This window comes from Botryllus schlosseri, chromosome 13, assembly GCF_051294905.1.
Source record: "Botryllus schlosseri isolate E-star chromosome 13, Bs_hap1, whole genome shotgun sequence".
In the NCBI taxonomy this organism is placed as follows: Eukaryota; Metazoa; Chordata; class Ascidiacea; order Stolidobranchia; family Styelidae; genus Botryllus; species Botryllus schlosseri.
The window spans coordinates 5,372,815-5,397,521 of NC_137248.1; the positions used below are offsets into that span (position 1 = coordinate 5,372,815).

The 24,707-nt window shown below is 40.2% G+C and overlaps 1 protein-coding gene across 5 annotated transcripts in view; it reads right to left on the reverse strand.

Moving 5' to 3' along the window:
• Positions 1-2,255: 2,255 nt before the first annotated feature.
• Positions 2,256-24,707, reverse strand: part of LOC145454789 (uncharacterized) — a 43,237-nt gene continuing 20,785 nt past the window's right edge. For 3 of the 5 annotated variants that reach the window (XM_080332775.1, XM_080332772.1, XM_080332771.1), the window contains 18 exons: positions 23,673-23,793; positions 20,948-21,089; positions 19,890-20,007; positions 19,697-19,836; positions 17,682-17,830; positions 15,875-15,996; positions 15,610-15,735; positions 14,773-14,901; positions 14,254-14,440; positions 12,416-12,615; positions 11,599-11,702; positions 11,415-11,531; positions 7,169-7,333; positions 6,660-6,862; positions 6,442-6,584; positions 6,221-6,382; positions 3,940-4,127; positions 2,256-2,584 (listed from right to left, as the gene is read on the reverse strand). In XM_080332775.1, coding sequence (XP_080188901.1) covers positions 2,338-2,584; positions 3,940-4,127; positions 6,221-6,382; positions 6,442-6,584; positions 6,660-6,862; positions 7,169-7,333; positions 11,415-11,531; positions 11,599-11,702; positions 12,416-12,615; positions 14,254-14,440; positions 14,773-14,901; positions 15,610-15,735; positions 15,875-15,996; positions 17,682-17,830; positions 19,697-19,836; positions 19,890-20,007; positions 20,948-21,089; positions 23,673-23,793 — 2,763 coding nt within the window. In that variant the 3' untranslated portion in view covers positions 2,256-2,337. The other 2 variants (XM_080332773.1, XM_080332774.1) reach the window with 2 other exon arrangements.

The following is a 24,707-nucleotide window of genomic DNA, read 5'->3' on the forward strand; positions in this document are numbered from 1 at the left end:
ACTCGATAGAGTAGGAAAATAACAAAGAGGAAAAAAAGAAGGCCCAAAATGGGTAGGAAAATAGAGACCAAAACCCCCAAAAAAAGTAAGCCACGGGAGAACCAACTTTCTCCCGTTGAGATGCGTCAGGGTAGTAACTACTGAGAACTAACTAGAGAAATGAAAAAGAGAAAAAAAAAGAAACCATTACATTAATTTAAATACTGTTCAACCTCCCCCTTAGTTAGAAAATATAAAAAATACAAAGAAGAACTTCAAAACCCCCAGACCGGAGCAGGCACCTATACCAGATGTAGAGAGGGCCTGCGATGGTCTGGGTTTCCGGAGAGCCGCATAAAAAAAAAAAATGAGGATCGTTTCTATAGACAGCCTAAAACTTTCATGGGGTGAACAGAAAATTTTCAAATTTTTTATTATTTATTTTTATTTAATAAATATAAGCTATCTTCTCGTGTAGCAAAGCGGTTACTGGCTGGAATTGAACCAAATTTTGTGTGTAGGCTTAAATTAGGTAACCTAACAATTTTATCAAGTAGCCAGTACGATTTGAGAAAAAAGTCATTTTTGAAGAGCCCTAATATGTAGATTATAAAGCCAGGTGAATACTAGTTCTCGCCATTACTGCTGTGCACAAAGATTCGAATACTCGAATCCGAGTCGACTTCAAATTGTAATGATTCGAGTCGATGTTTTCCAGTAGGCTAACTAAACTATAGGCCCTTTATACTGATCGACTCGAGAGTTATTTTATCAACGCAAAATGTAGTTCCGATACTCTTCTTTCCAGCGTGTGAGCCTGTTCCTAACTCGGCATCCAAAACATACCGCGGAAAGCTGTGTAATGCGGTGCTTGAGTTAGTGATCGACCACCAGCATTGTCACAGATAGCTATGAAATAGTTACGGTTACGAAATACAAGACTATTTTCTACCTGTGACTGGTAAAAGGATGCATTTTTAAACTTCCCCGGTCAATATTTCTGTATAGATATAATAGGTAGTACTCAACTTGAATCGGCATCGAATAACTGAGGCACTCGGTTTCTAGAACCGACCCGCAGATATATATACTTCTCTTGAGAGAGTGCCATTCCACATTCAATTGTGTCAATAGTAGTTTATAAAATTGTAGTGACCTTTCTACGAAAGAGTAAGACGAATTTGCTTGATAGATTTCTAGGTTTCGATTAACTAAAATTCGGCAATCACCTCAGTATAAAGCTAGTTGTAAAAGTGTTTTCAATGATAATAATTACCAAGAATTCGTAGTGCTGCATATACGCAACGAGTCGATGTACAAGTACAAGTGCGCGCACTGTGGGAATTCGGCCGATTACGTCGAGTCGCTAACCCAGTGTACAGCTGGCTCAAAGATTACTTCTGATCCATACTTTTTATTCGAAATCATATTTGGTTCGGTAAAAGTGAAACCGGGCTCCGTCCAAGATTATTTTTATACCAAAATCTGTTATTTCGGAAATTTAATCACCAATTCCCACGTCCTTAACAAGTTCAGATCTTGTCATCGCATTTGGATTTGCAATTGATTTATAAATAGGAATATTGAGAAGTTAGTGGGGGATCGTGAAAACACAGTGACGTTAGGTCTTTAACTATAAGGCAAACAATAACAGATTAACTATAAATTGTAATTTAGTTACTTTAAATAATAAGCCACCTATTCGAGCTGCTACTCTCCCTATATACCAGTGTTTCCCAGTATATTTTTCTTCATTCCCCAACACCTAAAATTAACCTTTTAAATATGCTCGCTATAATATACTTTGATCAGACTTTACTTTGTAAGAACTTGATAATGGAGAAAGTTGATACCCTCAGAGACCCCATCAACAACCCCTGAATTCCCCACCGGTTGGGAACCAATGCTACACTCAAATGGAATATTCGCTATATTGTCGTGATTCAAACTTGTCATTTAATAAAAATACCGGCCCAGTTGAATCATGTTTTCGCAATCTTACCGGGATTCTTGCCTGTCTGCACTTCCGCATCCCAATACTGCATTGACCTACAATCTGCTTGTCTAAAATTACTGATCTGAACCGGCACACAGGCAGAACGGTATCTCATTTCACATGCAACGCAAATTCATAAAATTTGTGCCGGAGTGTCGTCTGTTCCTATCCTCTAACTGACTGGTTTCTGACTGAATGCGCGTCCCTTATGATGGCTGACTGTGATTTTAGGTACGCGTCTTGTGGCGAATCTGTTATTTTTATAACATTTACAAACATGTAATATGACATTTATATTTTCACTTTCATACAATATCATAAAATATAAACACTGTATTAATAAGATGCGTTTTACGCCATGACTACCGCAAAATGGAATCCTCTGTCGTTGTTGTCGTCGTCGTATGTACCGGCGATTGTTCAGCGCAGAGCAGAGTATCCCTTTGTGATGTTGGACTTAATCTTCCCGAAGTTTTTGATCCTCTGCTGCTAGTGAAGTTAACAGTTGTTCCTAGTGACGAGTTCGTGGCGCGGCGCCGGGAGGCGAGATGTGACGAGCCTTTGTTGGCTATCTCGGAGATACATGAAGATACAGCCGGCTGCAGCCATCTGCAATATCGTGTTGTGGCAAATGGGGGAAAAAGTTGATATATATTTCCGGCTTTTGTAATTGAGCAATGCTTCACAAGCATGTGACGCGATTGTCGTATAACTATAGTTTTCGTGGTAACCAGACAAAAAGTATAGGACATTTGGTATAGTATACGATTGCATTTTCGCGAAAGATGTGCTGCAACTGCGTCATCGAAGTACACGACTATAATAATCATTGTCGTTTTTAAACAATATCCATTGCGACGGAGTCAAAACGCGAATGCCGTCACAAGTCATAAATTTGAATGGGTGCCTTTCGCCCTTTGGAACGTCAGTTGTGGATATAATGTGGCGAGATAGCGTAGTGGTATAATCCACAGCTGCAACACCAATGGGTTGCGGGTATTTAAGTCTTAGGGGTTCATCTAAGCTCCTCCAGGCCATCTCATCCGCGTAAGTGGCGTCTTTCAAAAAGCCGAGAAGTGGGCCGTGCTACAAGTCGGCAGTTATGAATAAATATAAAGATTATCGGCCTGGTGTAAATGACCATAGAGTTGAAAAACAACGTGAATACCACAAAAACAAAGTATGGATATATTCATATTTAGTCAATATATATATATACATCGGTAGTATTTTACTACGTTATGAAACGTAACTTTTGTTTCATGCATCGGTAACGTAAACATCAATTAGGAATCCCATGTTTCCCCGCTACTACACCTTGGTCAATGTAGTTGGACAACCCGAATGTGCAATGTATGCTCCAAAAAATCACATCTCGCCTGTCCAATTTCGGACTTGAAACCATTTCCTTCAATTACGCAGTGTAGTTCGATTTTCGAGTAACAACAATTGGCCCACCCGTCGTCGGCATCATCATTAATAACTTGCCCTAAATTTTCGAAAACACTCCCTCTGTCAACTCTACCGGTGAATCCGGTCACATGAGCTGAGAAAGAATAAATAATTGATAGTAATATGTGAAACTACGAATATAAATGACGAAATTCATTCGTGAATCTGAAAAACATTTCGCGCTTGGCGCGACTATGGCCGCTCCCGGAAGCTATTCATTACATGACCACTAGCGATTTCGTTACATAGAGTAATACGATATAAAAAAGTAGATTAGTCCGGAGTTCACTGGAAATGGACATTTTAACATGGGTATTTGGTTTCCAGTTAGTTCATTGCGCCTATGTGCAGAAATGCGGCCGTATAGGCTATACACAAGTAATCGAAATGCGGCCTTGGATAGCAAAAAGGTGGCCCACCTCTGCTCTACAAGACCATATTCCGGGTGGTGGTGTAGGCTATATAGCTATAACTTAACCGTGTACTTGTGAAATTTTGTTTTAATATCAGACCTGTATATCACATCCGTTATATTGGAATATATCAGCGGGTTCAGTGCACTGTTGATTGGTAGTAGGACAATTGCCGAGATCGCGTATGCCACTTTGCCAATGTTCACGCCGGCGATACTCAGGATAGAGATGATGCAGACCGGTACCACGCAAGCGAAATTGGTCAGTATCAGTCTTGTAATCCGAGCCTGAAAAATGAAGTGCGGAAATAAAGACAAATGGTGACGTGATGGATAGCTATCGGATTTCCTAATTTAGTCGCTTGATTGCATCATAATGCTTCCCGGTCAATGTTATTCCCAGTCCGCCTCTGCGGAACAGGCCAGTTACGAAGTTGTGCGTAATAGTGGCTGATATATAGAGCTTTCGATGCGCGTATAAGGGACATGAGCGTCTTATCAGATAGCGCGACGAAATACCTTCTAATTTTGTATATGATTATATCACATGATAGCGGAAAACCTATTTGAAAACCGATTAAACGTGTTCGAGGCTCGATATATGTGATACGGTAAAATCGGTCAGCCATAGTTCAGTTGACTTCAGCGATGCGTCGTCCGAGTTATATTTACGTAATCAGTGATCTACCAACTTGCTCACTAACTTCACCAATACTAATTATACAATTGAATAATATATTTATATCAAAATAAACCCAAATACTTTCCCAGAATTGAAAGAACATTGTCTATAACAGGGGTCGCCAACTCAAAACGGGTCGCGGGCCACTTTTCAAATTTCGTAGAGGCGGCGGGCCGCATGAATTCGATATCGATGAAAAATAGACAACGACGTTCTAAAACTCTACGTCAGTACGACGGTTAGCCACCTAACATAGGCGACGGGCGTATTGACCACAAACGAAATAATATTTTATTAAAGGATTACAAATACAACAAAATATCATTAGCATCAATTTTATTTTATTTTGAACTGTGAGCTGTGCACGATACCTGGAAACGATTTTCAGCGACTAAGGAATCGATATTGGGACTAGCGAGATACGTGACTAGCCGAAAGACCATCTTCACGTAAAGCTTGATCTTGTGGCGAAACCCGAAGCCAATGGTTCTCAAACTTTTTTAGACACGCCCCCATTTCTGATACTCAAAAATCGTCATATCACAAAATGAAACCAGAATGCTAGCAATCCCAGCGTCTAGTTTGATGGCATGGAAGGGTATGACTGTTAATAAAGAGAATTCCCTAAGATGAATTCCGGACTATACACAGAGCAATAACATTCCATCGAGCGAAAATCATCTGATATGAATGGGCAGGCATACTGTCTTGACTTGCAATGGCCCAAACACTGCCAAGACCGAGACGCTTACAAAACGGCTTAGGGAAGTGGTTCCTAAAACTGGGGAGCTCGCGCCCCTCGTGGGGGCGCCAAAATTTTTTCTGTTGAGCGTATCTCCGCCTCCCCTTCCGATGCTTTCACGCCCCCATGAGGGGCGCGCGCTCCCCAGTTTTAGGAACCACGGCCCTAAGCCGTTTTCTAAGCGCCTCGGTCTTGGCAGTGTTTGCGCCATTGCAAGTCAAGACTGCCCATTCGTATCAGCTGATTCTCCCTCGATGGAGTGTTGTTGCCATCACCACAGCCGTTTGTGCTAGTGACGAATAGTGATATTGGGCACAAGAGAATAGCTTATTTTGAAACAACAACAGCAACATGTTGAAATTGTAGTCAATTTCAGCATTTCAAATTGGTTTTCTCAAATCAGGTCGCGGGCCGCAGAATATGACTTGGTGGGCCGCGTGTTGGTGACCCCTGGTCTATAAGTATAAATGAACGATCGTATCACCAATGCTCTTTTCCAATACTCTACTAGTTGCCTACTATTGCCTCTAATTGGTGTTTATTCGTGTTTATTTCACTATGAATATAGTATTCAATTGTATATCGTTGTATATTGTATATATAAGTTCTGTACCACCAAGAGTGTCTAATACTAATAATCAATATCATCAGCACCACCGTGACTGACAGGCCACATCATCCCGATGGTTTTTTGTCACCACCACCACGAATAGCATATGGTACCTATGTTGAAATTTATGCCTGATCAGTGATCATCCATAGTAACATTTGCGAAAGTGCCGTATTCAATTTGAGCAGATTTGTGTATGCTTGGTGTACAATGCAACAAGATGTCAAGTAACCAAATGCAAATGAATGTCATTAGACTGCCGAATAGGCACAGCAACATACTCTCATTATACAGATTTCCACATCAATTTCGTTGGCTTATATTTTCATATTTCCCATTATTAATACCTGCAGTACTTTATCTTCTTTCGACGAATCCCTATATCCCATATCGCGCTTGTGTTTTGTCGCGTCGCTGTACACCAACACGTAGGCCACCAAAACCAAAACAAACGACAGAAACAGAAGACAGATGAAGACAAACGAAAACTTCCAGGACGGATCAGATGTCTGAAGACACGCTATTCTATCAAAGTCAGAAAGATGCATTACATAGATGTGATGCATACCCGGGTAAAAATGGTAGGCAGACACACGGCGTGCTCGCTATAATATCCGAATTGGTGGCGTATTTCAAACTGCGGCCAGTCTTTTGGGTAATCGGTTGACAAAGCCTCTCTTATTTCACTCCAGGATAGATCTCCTCGAGGACCTAGCATTTAAAAGCGTACGAACTCATACATGCGTTCTGCGTTAACTTCCAACCATATACGATATAACTGCTCACCACTTTTTTGCTCGAAAACACATTTTAATTTAGTTACAAAGTCTGCGATCTCCGTTTTATTTAATGCTTTTCCCGAGAAAAATGGCACTCTCTCCGAAATTTCCACTTTTGACACAAAATAGTCTTCTAAGTAGCCCTGAGTAGGAATGACGGATATAATAATCGACACTGCCCAAATCAGAGCTATCAAGCCAAAAGTGGATCTGAAATAATAACGCAATATAAGAAATAACTACGAAACAATCAAAATGAATGTTTTAATAAAAGTTTGTTGAAATCTACTAAAATATACACTCCGTATGTACAGTTGTACACTCTTTGTCTCTGTAAATAATTGTCTATAATACTAGCTCTCGGATGCGGGTCAGCGAAATAGCAATCCATGGCCGGTGGTGAAAAGCATTCTGTTAACCTCAATTCGATTGTATATATATCTTGGGCATATCCTGATGCAATGCCGCAGAGCCATGAATGGAATGTAAATTTACAATAGCATTTTGGTCACGTACTTTGTGTTCCCTTCATCCCACTTCAATGGCTGGAGAACCGACTTGGCTCTGTACGTTGTTAGCAACAGTAAGAATCCAACTGAGGACTGTATCGATATCATCGCAAGTGTTCCGAGTCCAGTACAATGGGAACTACTCCTCCATTCACTGTCGTATGTGCAATAGCTACGACAGAAATAGAATTGTAAGAGTTTGCTCGGCATCAATACTATGGTCAAACATGTCGTTCCGATCGTCCATATTGACATGTCTCACACAAAAAAAGAAATACTTCTAATATATAACTTCCAAAATTTGCAATCGCTTAAAAGTAGGGCGATTTTTTTACCTAAAAAACGGAAGATTTCGGCCTAAAAATCTGAATTTTGACATTTTTTGCCCCAAAAAACTTGATTGTGACCAAATTTTGACCTAACGTATGCAAATTAGGTGTTTTACAACATAATGTTAGAATTGTATTACTTATCTTCATTTCTGGTTTTAACTTCTGTTCTTACGAAGTAGCTTGGCCTGAAAAACTTTTATGACTCGAACCCTGATAACATTTTACATGAAAAAACTTATTTCAACGAAATCTGGCCCTATGAAGAATCCAGTAGTTACATCACGTATTATGGTATAAATAATTAAAAAAATTGTAGTACAACCAAAGATACTTTCCTGCATTCTCGGGTAGAAAGTGTCTGTACTTACTAAGTAGCTTGCCAGGAATGGAGACAGAACGTTCAACAGTAGCAGCTGTTGGCTGACAATACTGAAGTTGTGCGTGCGTACATAGTGTTGGGATGATTCGAGTCATGACTTGACTCGAGTCAGACTCGAGTCACCTTTTTCGTGTGACTTTACTTCACTCGAGTCACTTTGCTAAAATGACTTGACTTGACTTGACTCGGCGTATCAGAAAAGTCAATTTAAAGTCACCAAGTAATCGGTGTCGATAAAAAGTCGCTGTATCGTGCATATGTTCGGATTGTTCACGAAACGCTGCTGTAACCCGTGAGAGCGACCAATCATTCAGTGATCTTGCGTTTTACTGAGCCTCCATTGTTCTCTCACAAATATATTGACCGTAAACGAAGTGATCGAAGCTTACAGTTTACGTTCTCGTAAACTAGTATAATAAAGTAATTTGATAGCAAAATGTATATTTCTGTTCTCTGTTCTTACCTTGACCAAACCTCTTGTTTTACTGAAATTGAAATCGAATATAGTTTATATACTCCTCAACCATTGGCGCAGACTCGAACTGTATCATATCAATATGTATACATGGGTACTGCATTACATCTTATCAATTCGTTTCTCGATTCTCTATCTTGGCTCGTTACTATAAAATGAGGCTATGCAATTTCTTACGTAGTTCAACAGTTCTACGTATAAGTGAGCGATACAGCCCCTTATTGCACGTATATTTAACTCTATATTCGTTCATCGGTTCAAAATCAATGACCAATCAATCTGTTATTCAGACACCTAGCGAAATGCAATGACGTAATCATGCTTCATACTTCGAAAAGGCAACTTGACTGGAATTTTGACTTGACGCGTGACTTGATTTGACTTGACTCGACTTGACTTGGGTCAACTCCAAAAATCGAGTGACTTGACTTGACTCGAGTCTCGTTCGAAAATCAATTGACTTGACTTGACTCGAGTCAAAATGTGCAATGACTCGAAGGCCTCGTTACTCGAAGGTAGTGACTTGATCCCAACACTCCGTACACTGCTGGTGACATACCGTGTTGCTTCACTCTGATAATGCTGTCTAGGGGCGTACGATATTTCCGGGTGTCTATATCACGATTTTTTATAATGCGCCTTGCATTGCCTACGCAGTCTTATTGCTTCAGTTAGGATATTGCGGTACGTTGAGCATAACACCATGTCAACATATTTGTTTCATTTGAATGTTTATGATTCACAATGAGCAGACAATGGGCCGTCTACAACGGTAGACCTATAGAGTAGGCTACAAGCTGTAAAATGTCAAATGATGAGTTCACCGACTGTGCAAAATGTACGATACAAACGAAATGCAGGTTGCAAATAAATTTTGTCTTTGTTAACAATTTTGACATTCTTGGACCTAACGCAACAATTTTGACCTAATTTTGATTTTTTTTTGACATGTCAAAAAAATCGCCCTACTTATAAGTAGGCTTAATCATCACTAATAGCAGTGGCGGCTCGTCCTATAGGGCAACTGGGGCATTGCCCCACCGAAAATTCTGTTCAATAACAATTCTTTACCATTTATAGACGCACAACAATCTATATATACCGAAATCCCAGCGAAAATCGTATTCTTCTTGTCCTTTCGCTTGTAAATGCCCATATATAGCGAAGTCTCTGCGAAAATCGAATTCTCTTCTCTGTTTTCGCTTTGCGAATGCCTAGCCGGGGCATGCCCCGGTAGCGCTCATAACAAGCTTTCGCTGTCTATTCTCTCAAAGCCGCGCACAATAAAGAAACGGTGATTTACTCTCTCCTATTCATAAAATTACCGAGCAACCGGGGCTCAATAGGTCTGTGCCCCTAAGGTGTGATGTAACAATCGTATCCATATCTGAACTTGGCTACCGTCATATGCGTTTAGTCGACCGTTGCTGGTATAGGTCGATTTTGATGGTGTTTCACACCATGAAAACTCTTGAAACTTGGTATGTCATGTCGTGATGGTGGTATTTAACATTGCTCCAAGTTTCAGGGTTTCTACTTAAAATTTAGGGCAGTAATTCCGTTTCCGAAGTTGAGTGTGTGCTGATCCATCATGTATCGCAAACAGATTTTACTCGAAAGTCTGTATTGGTATCCATTGATTTTCAGGATGTTCAATACTGAGATCGGTTATGACATTTGGCACGGTAAGTCTTAATGTTAGTATCGAACGCTGTACCAAGTTTTAAGTTTGTCACTGAACTATGTTAGTGGTAATTTCGTTTCTTAAGTCGAGTGAGAGCTGACTCGTCATTTATCGCTACCAGATTTTACGAAAAGCCGGTATTGGTCTCTATTGATTTTAACGATGCTCCTTACCTAGATCTGTCATGAGCTTTTGCACGGTGTGCACGGTGTGTTTTGATTTTAGTATCGAACGCTGTGCCAAGTCTCAAGGTTGACACTCAATGATTAGGGCAGTAATTTCGTTATCAAGGTCGAATATGGTAGAGATGTGCTCTGATCTGACACTTTAGCCTACAACGCATTGCGGATTTCACGCAAAAGCTGGTGTATCTGTGGTAACGTTAACTGTGTTCCATACTGAGATAGGTGACGAAATGATGATATCATTCTCATTTGCATTCAAATATTTACTTTGATATTATATTCTCCAATGTCAATTTCACCGTGAAATTGTGGTCTTCAAGCCATTTGCTTACAACCCCCTGTCAAGCGCGATAGCTATTTCGTTTTCGATGTCGGCTAACAGCTGATCACTTGATCAGCCTATTCCTCAGTAAATTTTACGCAAAATTCGATCTGTTCGCATTAATTTTGACAGTGTATCATACCGAAAAGGGCCATGAGGCTACTTCTCGATGATGTCATGTAACAGTGTACTAAGTTTATGGCTTTCATCCACGGATATATTCGGTAATATATTTTCCAAAGGCGATTTCGCAGCAGACCTATAGACAGTAATAAAACCATATGTGTCGTGTTACAGTCTCCAGTTTCAAGGCCAAAATCTCCTATGCTGTACCGAGACCGAGTTTCCGAGACTGCTATTCTTAGTTCTTCAGAATGATGTTTTGGATTCAATATGACAGGCCCAATGTATGAGATAACAATTGGGTATGTGTCCGAACTCGTTAACCTTTCCAATTAGGCTTACGCAATCTCTCGAGTTATAGTCATTTCCATTTCTGCAGATAATTAGTCAGGTCTAGTGCGAACATGAAACCGCGTTGAATCTTTGTTCCGTACGCCGTTTACGCAGTTACCACACTTCAAGTCACAGCTCACCGGCAGACCTCTCGTGGCACATACGTTAAAATCACTGTTGTCGGGAAATTCACGTTACCGTAACATCATTAAGTTACTTGTTTACGTTGGAAAACGCCATTGTGACGTCATCTTGATAAAAAGTCGCTTGCAGCCCTTGCCCCACCACCCGATATTGTCACGAGCCGCCACTGACTAATAGTGCCAATTCTACAGCAAGAAACAGACCAAAGACTCAATCGTACCACAGGCCAACTTATATGTAGGCCGGTTGGTAAATGTGATGTAGCCCATACCTTACCTCCCGCTAGTAATGCTGTTTTCTATTGCGAGTGCGAAAAGATATATTCCCATCAAAAAATCGGCTAATGCCAGATTCATGACCACAATGTAATTCCTCTTCATGTAATGTGCTTTACTGGGTGCGAGATAAAACAGACTTATCATTAAGAAATATCTATGTGCATATGGACGTTACAACCAACCTGCCTCGATGTCGCAGTTTCTTGATAGTGTGCCAGAAAACAAACGTGTTACCAACTGTTGAAAGAATTACCATGACCCAGATCATCACCGTTAGCAGGACATTCTGTATCGACAAATACGGAAACATTCAGGAAAATGGGGCACGTTTGGTGAACCAGGAAATATAAAATCTATAAATATATATAGTGTCATCCAATTCCAATATTTATTGGTTCAAGTTTGGTGTTAACCAGAACTGTGGAGTCGGAATCGGAGTCATCGAAATATTGTTACGCCTTTTCGGGTCGGAATTGTGAAAACATATGCTTGGTGCAGTTGTGCGATAATGATTTGTTCTTTGCTATCGTCTGCGTTTTTATGGTGATTAAAATACGTTTTCATTGTTTTGATGATAAATAGGAGTTTAGTTGGTTTGTTCTGAGTACGAAGTTTAGCAATTTTCTTACATTCTACTAAAGTCTAGCTCTGATGGAATAAATTTATTGTCTGTATTCATCTTCAATAAAATGTTGCTAAGGCATAATCAATTTCATCAGGAATCAAGATTTTAAAAAAGGTTGATGATCCACATACTAATATTAGTATAATTTGAAAAATGTTGAAATCAAATTTGAGGTTAAGGATTCGCAGTCAGTGTGTTAAATGTTTCAGTAGTCAGGAGTTGTAGTAAGTCGAAAAGTACACCGGCCGTGCAGTCCTTGCGTTAGCGTAGGGCAAAATATACATCTTCAAGCTAGAACATTGAATTGGATGTAAAGAGAGTTTATCGATACCGCCACAAGTTTGTGATGCAGATAACTTTACCGTCGTACTAACTTTTATCATTCTTTTACTCGATGAAAATGGATTTCCTGCAAACTGATCTTTCGGGCATTCGTCGCTATTATCCCAGCAGTCTTTTTTGCCGTCTAACACCTGTTTTCTTGTTACGAAGAGTGCACCGTGCTTTGTGGGCGTTAAGCCATCGCTTCTGTTTTCGCAGTAAAATCGGTTTGGGTCCTTTTCTCTGCAGAGATCTAAAGGTGCAATATTCAAAGTGTATAGTATATAAATGTTATGATAACGTATACAGTTAAATGGTCGTAGCAAAGTCATTATGTTGGACCGGGGCCTATGGGCCTCGAATGCACAATAGGACATATTATCCCACCGTGTAGCGTGAGTTGCAAGCATATCCGATCGACTTATGAAGACGTAACCGCAACGTTAACACCACTCTCACAGCGGCAAAATGTCCACATACGCTTGGGATTACTTGGGCTCCATGTTGTCATTTCTGCTACTGTATGCTATGTATAGTGCATGGTTGGACCTGTTTGCTATTCACGGCCGCATTTCTATTACTTAATACTACGGCCACGTTCCAGGGCATATAGCCGTAATGAACTAACTGGACGTCAAATACCCATGTTAAACCGTCCATGTTCATTTTAGCGAATTCCGTACTAATCTACTTTTTCATATCGGCTTACTATACGCTACGCACCGAAATCGCGAGTGGTCATTGGTCATGTTATGAATAGTTATACTGAGATACATTATGATCACGCCAACTGCGAAAAAAAATTCAGATTCACGAATGAATTTCGTCATTAATATTAGTAGTTTCACATATTACCATTAATATTCACATTTTATCAGCCCATGTGATCGGATTCGCCGGTAGAGTTAACGGAGGGAGTGTTTTCGAAAATTTAGGGCAAGTTATGAATGATGAAGCATCTTCGGGCGGGCTAATTTTCATTATTCAAGTCATTAGTTGTATGGTGTTATTTTTTGACCTCCCATCAGGATTGTCGGTATAGTGGAAAGACATTGGATTCGCCTAAACGTACCAGAAACAAATCTCATTTGTGGGGAGCTCACGATTCCAAGTTGGTATTATTTCTATATGTGGCGCATCATTTTCACTGTTGTTCGTTTCTGTATATTGCGGGGATAAGATTGCGAAGGACGCTACTATATTAAAATCGAAAAATGATGTCGCATTGAAGCACGAAAAAAATTTCAAGATTAATTAAAACCTCTCAAAATTTCGGGAGTCAATTCGTAAATTCAATTTAGACGTCGACATCCGCCAACATACAATAATTGAATTACGTGTCGACGGCCGCACAAATTTCATTCTACGGCTGCATGTTGGCCGCCCGTGATGGTATATAGTCACATAGTGGAACGGCTTATGAATGGAGTTGGGATCGTGCTACAGGTCTGCGGCAGGAAAATATATTTGTTTACGAAATAGATGTATATGATTGAAAGAATGACGTCTGAAGTAGAGTTGGATTCGAAAAGCAAAATCGATTAAATCATTGATCCGGATCGCATCAAATTTGTGAGCAATGGAGAACGATAATTTTGAATAGGGCCTAAAAAACAGACATGATTAATTTCATTACTTTTAGATTTGAACATACAGTATGTTATATATTGGAAACATATATATAATATTCGAATGGGTTGAAAGCTGGTACAGCGTGGTGGAACCGTGTGTATTCCAATGGGTTTCAGAAATATGGTAGATCAAATTGCCCGATACATTTCACATATTAGTAAGGCTTCCGCAAATATTCATAGGCCTATATACAATGTCCATTGTAATCTATGCCCATGAGAGGTCGAGAATGTGTAATTGGGAAATTTGAATTCTGCACCTTCATCTTCGTCTTCCTCATCCTCGCAGTTTGTGATTCCATCGCACAGCATACTTGTCGCGATTGTAACGAGTTTGAGATCTACTGGTCTGCTTCGGGAGCATTTCAATCTGTTTTTACAACCCCTTTCGTCAATGCTGATAAGTTCCCCTTGCGTTTTGTTGCAATCTTCATGCCCATCACATAACTGCAATTCATATTGACTTGCGTATAACTTTGTGGATTAGCATACATTCATCAATGGATTCAAGTATATGTGCTGTGTTCAATATATAGAGAGAGAGAGAACAAGTTATAAAGCATCTTATCTATAGCTTGGAAATCGAATCCGGCAAAATCAGCAGATACCGGACATCGAATTACACAGCAAAACTTGTATTATGCAATTCTTAGTTCATTGAGCACCAGCAACCATCAGTCTACTACATCAAAAATATCACCTACAGAATCTTTGTTAAATAAGGAATGAACGAAGTGCTTGATTCCTACACCTAAATGAACGAGTTGGTTAACCCATACCTTTCCATTTAACTTGATGCTTGTGGCCTCCGGGCAGGCGATAGAACCACGTATGTCTTTCTTGAACATCGCATGACAAATGTCCAACGACCCGTTTCCACACGACAGCTCGAACTCACGATTGTCTTTCTATTCGAACAAAAATATAACTATACTCAGGCGTGGCTCTTGAGGGATGTTGTGTTGTGGCAGATCCTACAAACATTCATGCCAAATAAGACTAATCTGATTGAAGCTGAATATTACTTATTTGAGCCTCGTCAACTATACACTGTAAGATAGGTCGTTAAACCATCGCATGTCATTTGACTTCCATTATTCTTTACTACCGCTTAGAAATTACTCCAAGTGGGCAAATGTGGGTATGGCTCATTCGCGTGTTGCGGTCCTTGTGATGAAACAATATTGACTTCCATCGAAGGCGACGCTGGCAAAAGCTACATATGGTGCGGTCTTTGAGTGCAATTTCGAAAATGACAAATAATACTTTTCGTAGTCGTCCAATCTATTTTATCCACTCCTAATTGTATCAAGCCGTTATAACAGAATGGGCTTAATCTCTTACATTTAAGCAATCATGGGGTAGTTCTAATACAGCTGGTATATCACCAGTGTTCCCTCTAAGCTGCGCGCGCACTGCTGGCACAGTATGCAAAACTACCATCACGCACTGTTGTCCAAGGGACCGCGCAGTAGGGAGGAGTGTTTGCGCAGACTCGTATAAAATTATAGGGAGCATTATATATCACAAATGCAGAGCTTTGTATGCCTACTCGAAGGAATAAAATCCTATCGATGACGATTGATTCTATTTTATTCAAGAAGCTTCAATATTACCTGACGAAATGTCCCACATTCATCATCTGCTAGATCACACTGAGGAATACCATCGCATCGAATAGCACTGGCATCATCGTATCCAGAGCAATAGTAGTTATATGGAATATCTTCAATACCGTCGCCCTGTGGGAACCAGCAATGTGATTACATGCGCACGAGCCTATAGGCCTACCGAAATACACTGTTCGATTTCTTGCCGATTAACGACATCATAATCTCCTCATCTACTCTAAAAGTCATATGAAAAACCAGAGTGGCTTACTTCTTTCTTTCCGCATGCCTGTTCATCCGATTTGTCACTGCATTGATGGTGCCCATCACAAACCTCTTCTGGTCGAACACATTTCGTGCCGTTGTCACAACAAATTTCACGGGATTCGTTTGCTAAATTTGTGCATATTCATCAGTATTGGACGTACCTACGTCGTACATATATCAATTGGGAAGTATAGTTCCTTTTAGTAGTTCTCAAACATTACCGCATTTATTACTATACGATGGGAATTGCATCATTGTGGACGGCAAGTCAAACGAATTGAAGTTACATCACGAAAATGAGTGAGCTTATAGATGTTTGGTTCTCAAATGCTCAACTGTATCAATATCTGAAGAGCTTCTTGGAGGTACAAAACTTCAATATACACTTGATTAGTATATTCACATTGAACTAAACCCGAATATATTCGGCTGACACTCGTCTGGGGTAATCGTCAGCAACTAGTAGAGAATTGAAAAGCACATTGTAGATCAACAATCGAATCACAAAATATGACGTCACCTGCATGAAAGAGAGAGCGTTCAATGTACTATTTTTAGGTACCACTCTACTAGTTGTTGAGAATTACCCCTGACGAGTGTCAGCCGAAAATATTAGGGTTTATTTCAATATGAACATTAGAGCTCTTCAAAAATGACTTTTCTTCTCAAATCGTACTGGCTACTTGATAAAATTGTTAGGTTACCTAATTTAAGCCTAAACACAAAATTTTGTTCAATTCCAGCCAGTAACCGCTTTGCTACAGGAGAAGAAAGTTTCTATTTATTATATAAAAATAAATAATAAAAAATTTGAAAATTTTCTGTTCACCCCATGAAAGTGTTAGGCTGTCTATAGAAACGATGCTCACCAAATTTGGTTCAATTCCAACCAGTGGAAGCGGAGTTATTGCCGTCGAAAAATTTGGATTTGAATAAAATAGTATTTACGGTGATCGATTCTTTGTTTATTTATTATAGTTGTGCTCACCACATCGACAACCATAAACTACCACGCCATCCAACTATCCGTTGGGATTGCTAGCATTCTAGCTGCACTTTTTACTATTTTGTGATATCATGATAAGGGGCGCGCGACATTTTCCACTATCAGAAAGGGAGGCGTGCCTAAAAGAGTTTGAGAACCACTGTTCTAGAGTCTTAATATAAGAACGTGGATAGCGGTTTAAGGAGAGTTAAAATGTATCATGTTTAACATTGTTTCGAATCAGGACAGCAAATACAATTTCTCATTACCTGGCATGAACACATTCACTGATCACCATTTATTAACAATGTTATTTGGAAATAAAATTGAAATACGGCCCGCCAACGTATTTTCCACTTCTCATTTGCCCATCCCTGTGCTAAGAGGTGCAGGAAACCATGCTGCGAACCACATGCGTTGACTGCTCTCGTCTATCCAGGAAGGCCTAGTGCAGTAGTTGTCAACCGGGGGTCCGCGAAGCATTTTCAGGGGGTACGCGAGGTCTCTAAATTTGCAATATAACCCAATTTGTATTTCCTTAATTAGAGAAATCACGAGGCAGTTTTGCTTCATAGCTGCTTCGGAACTCACATAAACAGAATGGCCGTCTGAAATGTAATATTCTAGTGTGCAAGCTCATTTAATAGCCTCGTGACTATTACCTATTCGTATTCTACATTTCAATTGCATCTGAATCAAAATTATAATTCGTCAAAGCTAGTAGCTCGTTTCAATATCACACCGGCGGAAGACATTGGTGCAATTAGCTCAGAAATTTCGAACCCTAAAAAATACGAATAGATGTAATAACAGTATCTGCGCTTACTGCACGTGGAGTGGTATCCCTGGCAGATTTGTGATGCGGGCTGTAGTAACGGCGTACATAGACATTCATCGCTTAAATCCGGGCAATCGATAATTCCATCACACACTTGCTCTTTCGATATGTAAAACTTCTCTGTGACTGTGAGGCATCTGCAGGCGTAGAGATACAGGAGATATTCACATATCGCTAACAAAATCGGGGCCAGAGGCCGTGGAGCCACTTTACGTCAAAAATGTTACTGTGAATGGAGTTCAATTGCGCCAGCAACACTTGTTTGCGCTATTCATGGTGTTTGTCGACTACTGGTCATTTACACAAGGCTTATTTTCTCCAATTTTTAGTCACTTAGGTAGGAATTCTGGTCGGGCTCGAACCCGAAACCCATTGGTGTTGCAGCTGTGGATTATACCATTACGCTATCTCGCCGCTCTAGCTACAATTGTCTTATTGTTTCAAGTAATAGTACATAGGGGTTCTCAACCGTGACCCCTAACCGTGACCGTCCCTGTCCCTTCGCAATGGGACCGCAGGGTGTGCGGACCCACGATAAAAGGTTTCATTCATAAATTCTTACACGTATTAATTGACGGAAACGTAAAATTGTGACACAAAAATCACTCATATGTAGGAGTTAGTATCATAGAGCTAGCTAAAGGCTTGTTTTTTTCGTCGTATGTTCTGTTTCACTGCATGTTGCACAATTTTATCGATGAGCTTCTTGGAGGTACAGAACTTCAATATACAATTAAATAGTATATTCATATTGAAATGAACCCGAATATTTTCGGCTGACACTCGTCAGGGGTAAAGTAGAGAATTGGAAAGAACATTCTATATCAACAATCGTATCACAAAATATGACGTCACCAGCATGAAATTTCGAATGAGAGAGCGTTCAATGTACTATTTTTAGGTGGTACACGAACTCCTTTTGTTGACAGAGTTTTGGTTGGTGTATTTTGATAAAAGTTGATTCCAAGGCACACAAATGGAATTGTGAACGGCCTCGCCCTACGATTCGAAATCGGTCGTCTCGATAATTATTCGCACAAATCGGATTATCCAACAGATGTTTGCCGATGGCAGAATTAATGGCCTTTGATCGATCAGCATCAATCTTAAGTGGATGAGTTAAGGGTGAGCTTTTCACATCGCACCCACGCGTACATTGAACGCTCTCTCATTCGAAATTTCTGGGCTCCTCATCGCCGATCCCGCTGTAAATACAGCGCCTTCGAAAGCCCAGAGGAAGAGAGAGCCGAACTCTTGAAAGATGGCAGCTAAAGATCACGATGAAAGAGCTAAAAGCAAAAGAGACATCTGACGTTAATGAATTCATGTACTGGGCGCAAATGACTATAATAGCGATAAGCGCCAATGATGTGTCAATAAAACAAACAAACAAACATTCGAAATTTCATGCTGGTGACGTCATATTTTGTGATACGATTGTTGATATAGAATGTTCTTTCCAATTCTCTACTAGTTGCTGACGATTACCCCTGACGAGTGTCAGCCGAAAATATTCGGGTTCATTTCAATATGAATATACTATTTAATTTTATCGATGCACGCAGTGACATCCATCTTCCTGTATCAAAGCGTAGTATAAATAGCTCGGTAAAACAAAATCTGGCGCGAGTTTCACATTGAGGTATTGAATCTCTCGTTATTCGTTTTCATTGATTCCGTTTCGTTCGTTATTGTTTAAGCAAATGTATTTTTATTTCACTCAAGGGGCCACGGTCTTTCAAAGCCATATAGTCTAAGGAGCCACGACTCATAAAAGGTTGGGAACCACTGTCGTTCGGTTGGGGTCGTAATGTGCTTATTACGTAAAATAGGGGACCGTCCACCAAATGAACTTGAGAATCACTGCACCAATTCTATAATCGTATCCTATAGTATGGTTATTGGTTATTGGTTAGTGTTAATATATTATGTGAACATATCTTTACATGTTTGAAGTTATATGCATGCATCATAGGATAAGTCTCGCATTATTCGCGGCATACCTAAAGCAGTCACCTCCTTTACAACCGTCTGATTCATCGTCACAATATGTTACGTTTTCAAATAACAGTGTCTGGGGAACGACGCAACGTGGGTAGGAAAGCTTTGCTCTTGAACGACATTTGAGTCCCACGACAGAAGTCTGTTGAAATCGAGTTAGTGCTGCGCACGTCATAACGTAATGAAAGATCATACCAATTCGTCACTTCCGTCATCGCAGTCAGGCGCGCCGTTGCAGAATATGTCCTTGTTCATACATTTCCCACTCCCGCAGTAGAACGACTTGTCGCATTTGCCACCACATTCGTCTTCCCTGGTAATACGTCACAAGAGTAAGATGTTATGGCAGTTTCGCCATGTCGTCTCATTTCTTATTCATCCCGGCATAAATAGGACGAACATCGCATTCAAGTCCGCAGGACCGCAGACGTTTCAAATTACCGAGAAAATTCAAAAGTGACTGATAAACCAGTAAGAATTTGATCTGCGATTTTATTTATTCGCAATAATCGAGTGTAATTTATTTTTGCTTTCCGGTGTGCCGATAACGGTCTGACCCCTAGGGATTCCCAAACTGTGTGCCGCCACAGATTCTCTGGTGTGCCGCGAGTCTTTCTAGATTTTTGGAAAAGAACTGCATAATATTGAAGATAAGGCACGCAGACAAGCATATCAGAATTCAAAGCGGTCTTCTTCAATCGTTGATAAATAGTCACGCGGGACCATGTGCAATCATGGCGTTGCCGATGAGTATGGTAATCATTGGGCTACTACGCCTCGAAGAAATTCTTTGATTCGCTTCAAATCAACTGATAAGCAAGACATCTTAACCGAGAGACACTGCCCGAAAACGATGAAATGCGGGTATGTTTGTCAAAAATTAAACCTCGTTTCAGTCAAATATACGTCCGTATAAACAAGCATAGCCATCGCATTACTACGTGAATCGTTTTTAAACCACTTTCGTGTAATTGCGCCACGAGGTTTTATGATTTTTATATTGTGCCATATAGGGCAAAAAAATTGTGAACCACTGGTCAAACCGTTAACATAACCGACAGGATCCTAGCATAGATTGCAACTATATTAAGACAATATTCTTGCAGACTCCTCCAATCCCGATATCGAGCTATAATGTCCAACCTGAAGAGCTAAAATAATCCAATCCAGCAGGATAATCTATTTGCATCCGTGTCAAGTTTGCGAAAGTAATTAAATATCTTGGATGGAGAAAAGCGAAAATATTTAGAAACCTTTTCGAGCAATGATCAACTCCGTCGCAATAGTATTTTTCCGGCAACTTGCATCTCCTTTCGCTGTGGTCCGCGTGCGCATTTGAGCAACCCGATTCGTCGTCGATCAGCTCATCGCTATTATCTCCGCAGTCGTCGATTCCTATTGGGGGCAAGCATTCACGGTATATATGCTCATATATCAATCGGGAATCGACAACATAAGGGGAATTATTTAGCCAGAACGGCTACTAGCGAACTGGCGGATAACTTACATTCGAGCGAATAATTAGTGCGTCTATTCTCTAGCAAGGGGTTCTTAAACTGGACTCCATGGACCCCTCAGCGGTACGCGAACTATAGTTTAGGGGGTTCATGAACGGCCAATGCGAATTAAATTGTCAAGAAACTGCAATGACGCCGTGAGTCGGACTTGAAATTCTACCTCATCTCGCGCGCATAGAATAGCTCAAATGCTGGGGAATAGCTTCATGTAATGACCTTTTTCAGTCATCAGGTAACGTTTTTATGCTATAGAATGCCTAAATTGGGTCAAAGTAATCACCCGCCCACATAGGGGAGATGTGGTACCGATGGATCACTGGGACCGAAAATACTTTGAAAATTCTCCATGATAATTCCATGATTGCACTCCGTGAACTTGTCTACAATTGCATGCTGGCAAAATCTTTCCTCACATACAAAAAAATTCGACGTGCGCGAGCTATGGGGTCTCTCACAGATGATTTTTGTTTTGGGGGGTCTAAACTAAATTTAGATCGACATATACATTTTTCTTTGTAACCTTCAACACGAACAAACCAGCAATTATTTTTATTGTGAAGTGCAGGGCTTGTATCAGGCTATATAATGGCACCTATTATTTTTTTCAGTACTTTCCTTGAGTGGACTTTTTTTGATTCATGTATAAAATTCGTAGGGTGGGGACCGATGATACAATAACCAAATCAAGCAAAATAATCAAGCATACTAATCATGAAACAAATGAAACATGCCTACGTATAGAAAATCTTTATCTAATAATTGCATATGATGTTTTATCGCTATAACGAGGTATATGGAAGTCACACTGTCGATTTTCGGGCAATATGTATGTACCCACAAATTTATAAGCTCGAGCCTGAATCGAAACGTGATTTTATGACAACATTTGAGTTAATATTTATTCTATTTTTTGACAGTTGCGACCAAACATTCTTCTTTGGCTTGCTGCAGCTTAGATTATAATACTGAGCAAGAAAAGTAGTCACATTTGAGTTTTTTAGGGTATATGTGTCATAGGTCCCCGGGTCGTGTGTCATTGGACACACCGGGTGGGGACCGATGACACGTTCGAGCAACAAATTTTGAACGTCCATAAATATTTTTTGAAAAGACGGATATTCATGTATATGTGCGCGATAGCTAGAGCTTGTATCAAAGTGCTGAGCCAGCAAAAGATCTGCTGTTTTCGGCTGAACATTTCGTGGCCAGCAATCATTTTCCAATTTTTGATCCATCGCTACCACATCTCCCCTAAGTTGAAGGCGTCTATGATCAAAAAGTTCGGTAGTCTACAAGCAAACATCGGCCAGCATATGGTAATTATTAATTATACGTACGTAAATAGGCCTATCTCAATCAATCAATCAATCAATCATTTATTTGTCACACCAGTGAAAATCCGGTACGGACCAGGATGACGACGAGGGGCCGTAAGGCCTTAGTACACAGTCGCCACCTGAAGGAGTATACACATTATATTCAATGGCACAAAACAAATGACAATAAATATAAACTACAAGAAAAGCAGAGAAAAAAATTCAACAAGGATACACGAGCTATAAATATTACAGTTTCAACAGTGCAGAAGAAGGGTCAATAGAGTAGATTATACGGTACTTTCCAACAATAAGACAGTAGTTGCAAAATCGGCATATTATCAATTATACTTATCTAATATATATTTCCGATAACGTTTTTTAAATAGATGATCGGGCAAATCTCTGAGGTCTTCTGGTAGAGAGTTCCAGGTAGCGGCACCAATATAATAGAAACTTTTCTGGGAGGACGATTTATCAACACGCGGAAGTAACAAACCATTTGATGAGGCAGAACGAGTGAAGTGCGAGTGTACCGAGGCAAAAGTAGTGAAATGTTTGTCGAAGAAGGATCTATTATGATGGAAGATATTGTGCATCATTTTTGCCGTTTCGTATTTTATGACGTCTGTCACTCTCAGAATACCAAGTTTTTTGTATTCTGGCAGCAATCTACGACGAAAACCTACACCACTTAGTGCCCGTATAGCACTATTTTGGAGAGTGATAATCTATCTATTACAAGCTGTGTCGTACCAGAAAGAAACAGTTGAAGATTACTTCATCCACTGCACTAAATATGAAGAACCTCCAAAGTATTTATGGGAGCAAATAAGAGACCACGTTCCTTTCCGCCCGGAAACACTACTGGTCAATCCTCTCATCATGGGTACTCTGATGTAATATATGCCCTACTCACTGGTGGAGATTTATAATGATTTAATACGACATATAATACTCTCATCAGATCCGGCGCAAAGGACCATTAGATGTCGAGCACCAATATTAAACTCACACAGCAACAACAAGCCGCAAGGAGAATCACCACGGAGCCGCGAATTTATTAACTAATTCTATGTCTTGAATTCCAAGACATTTTCAAACTTCTGACCATTCCCTTCTCCCGTCGCGTGAGCGTTCATTACCGTCGCAAAATCTTGAGAGGGCGATGCATTTTCCGTTGTCGCACGTGAAAGTATATTTGCATTCCTGAGTGGTGTTGCATTCGTCAGACGAGTCGCCGCAGTTGTCTTGGCCATTGCAAACCTGACAACAGAGAAATCACGTGGAATAGTCGCGTAACCTACAAAGCAGGTCCGCAGCGTAAACCCTATGTGACTATTGAAACCATCACATTTGATTTGTACGGATCGAAACAACCGATTTCCAGAACGGGTCAAATCAATACACCTCACCACATGAATGTAATAACTCGAGTTATGACTCGACTCGAGTCCCACTCGAGTCACGATATTCTGATGACTCGACTCAAATTACGGAAATGTCTCGACTCGACTCGAGCCAATCTGTGTATTGACTCGACTTGGACTCGAGTCACTGCGCATGACTCAAACCAAGTCATATAACTCGAAACTCAGACGGCAAAGACCGAGATTTCATTGTAATTTCGAAGAATAGTAAAGTAACCACACTATTGGTATTTCGTCTATTTTGGTACTAGCACTTGAAAATGCGACCATAAACTGCCAAAAGTGAGGAAAATTAGTATATTATAAATGCGAACCATTCGATATCACCAAATAGTTATGAAAAGTGGTTTTAACAAGAATCAAACTGAAGACTCCAGTCAACACAATTACTTGGACTCGGACCAATGTTCCCTCTAAGCAGCGCACGTGGGCAAATGCGCAGTGCTGACACGATCTCTGCATGCGCACAGAAAATCTAAGTTGCGCACAAAAAATCCGAAGCGATGACCTTTCTTAGTCGTTACTGTTGTCCAAGGGTCTGCGCAGTGAGTTGGTGAGTGTGCGCAGACTCGTCAACAATTAGAGGGAACATTGACTCGGACTTGACTCGGTGGTGAATTGAAAATGACTTGACTTGACTCGAGTCAAAACTATAAAAGTGATATTGACTTGTGAATCCGAGCTTTTTACTTGGTTACAACCCTGCCACATCATGCACACGATTGCGATATAATGAAAAGATAGGAGGCT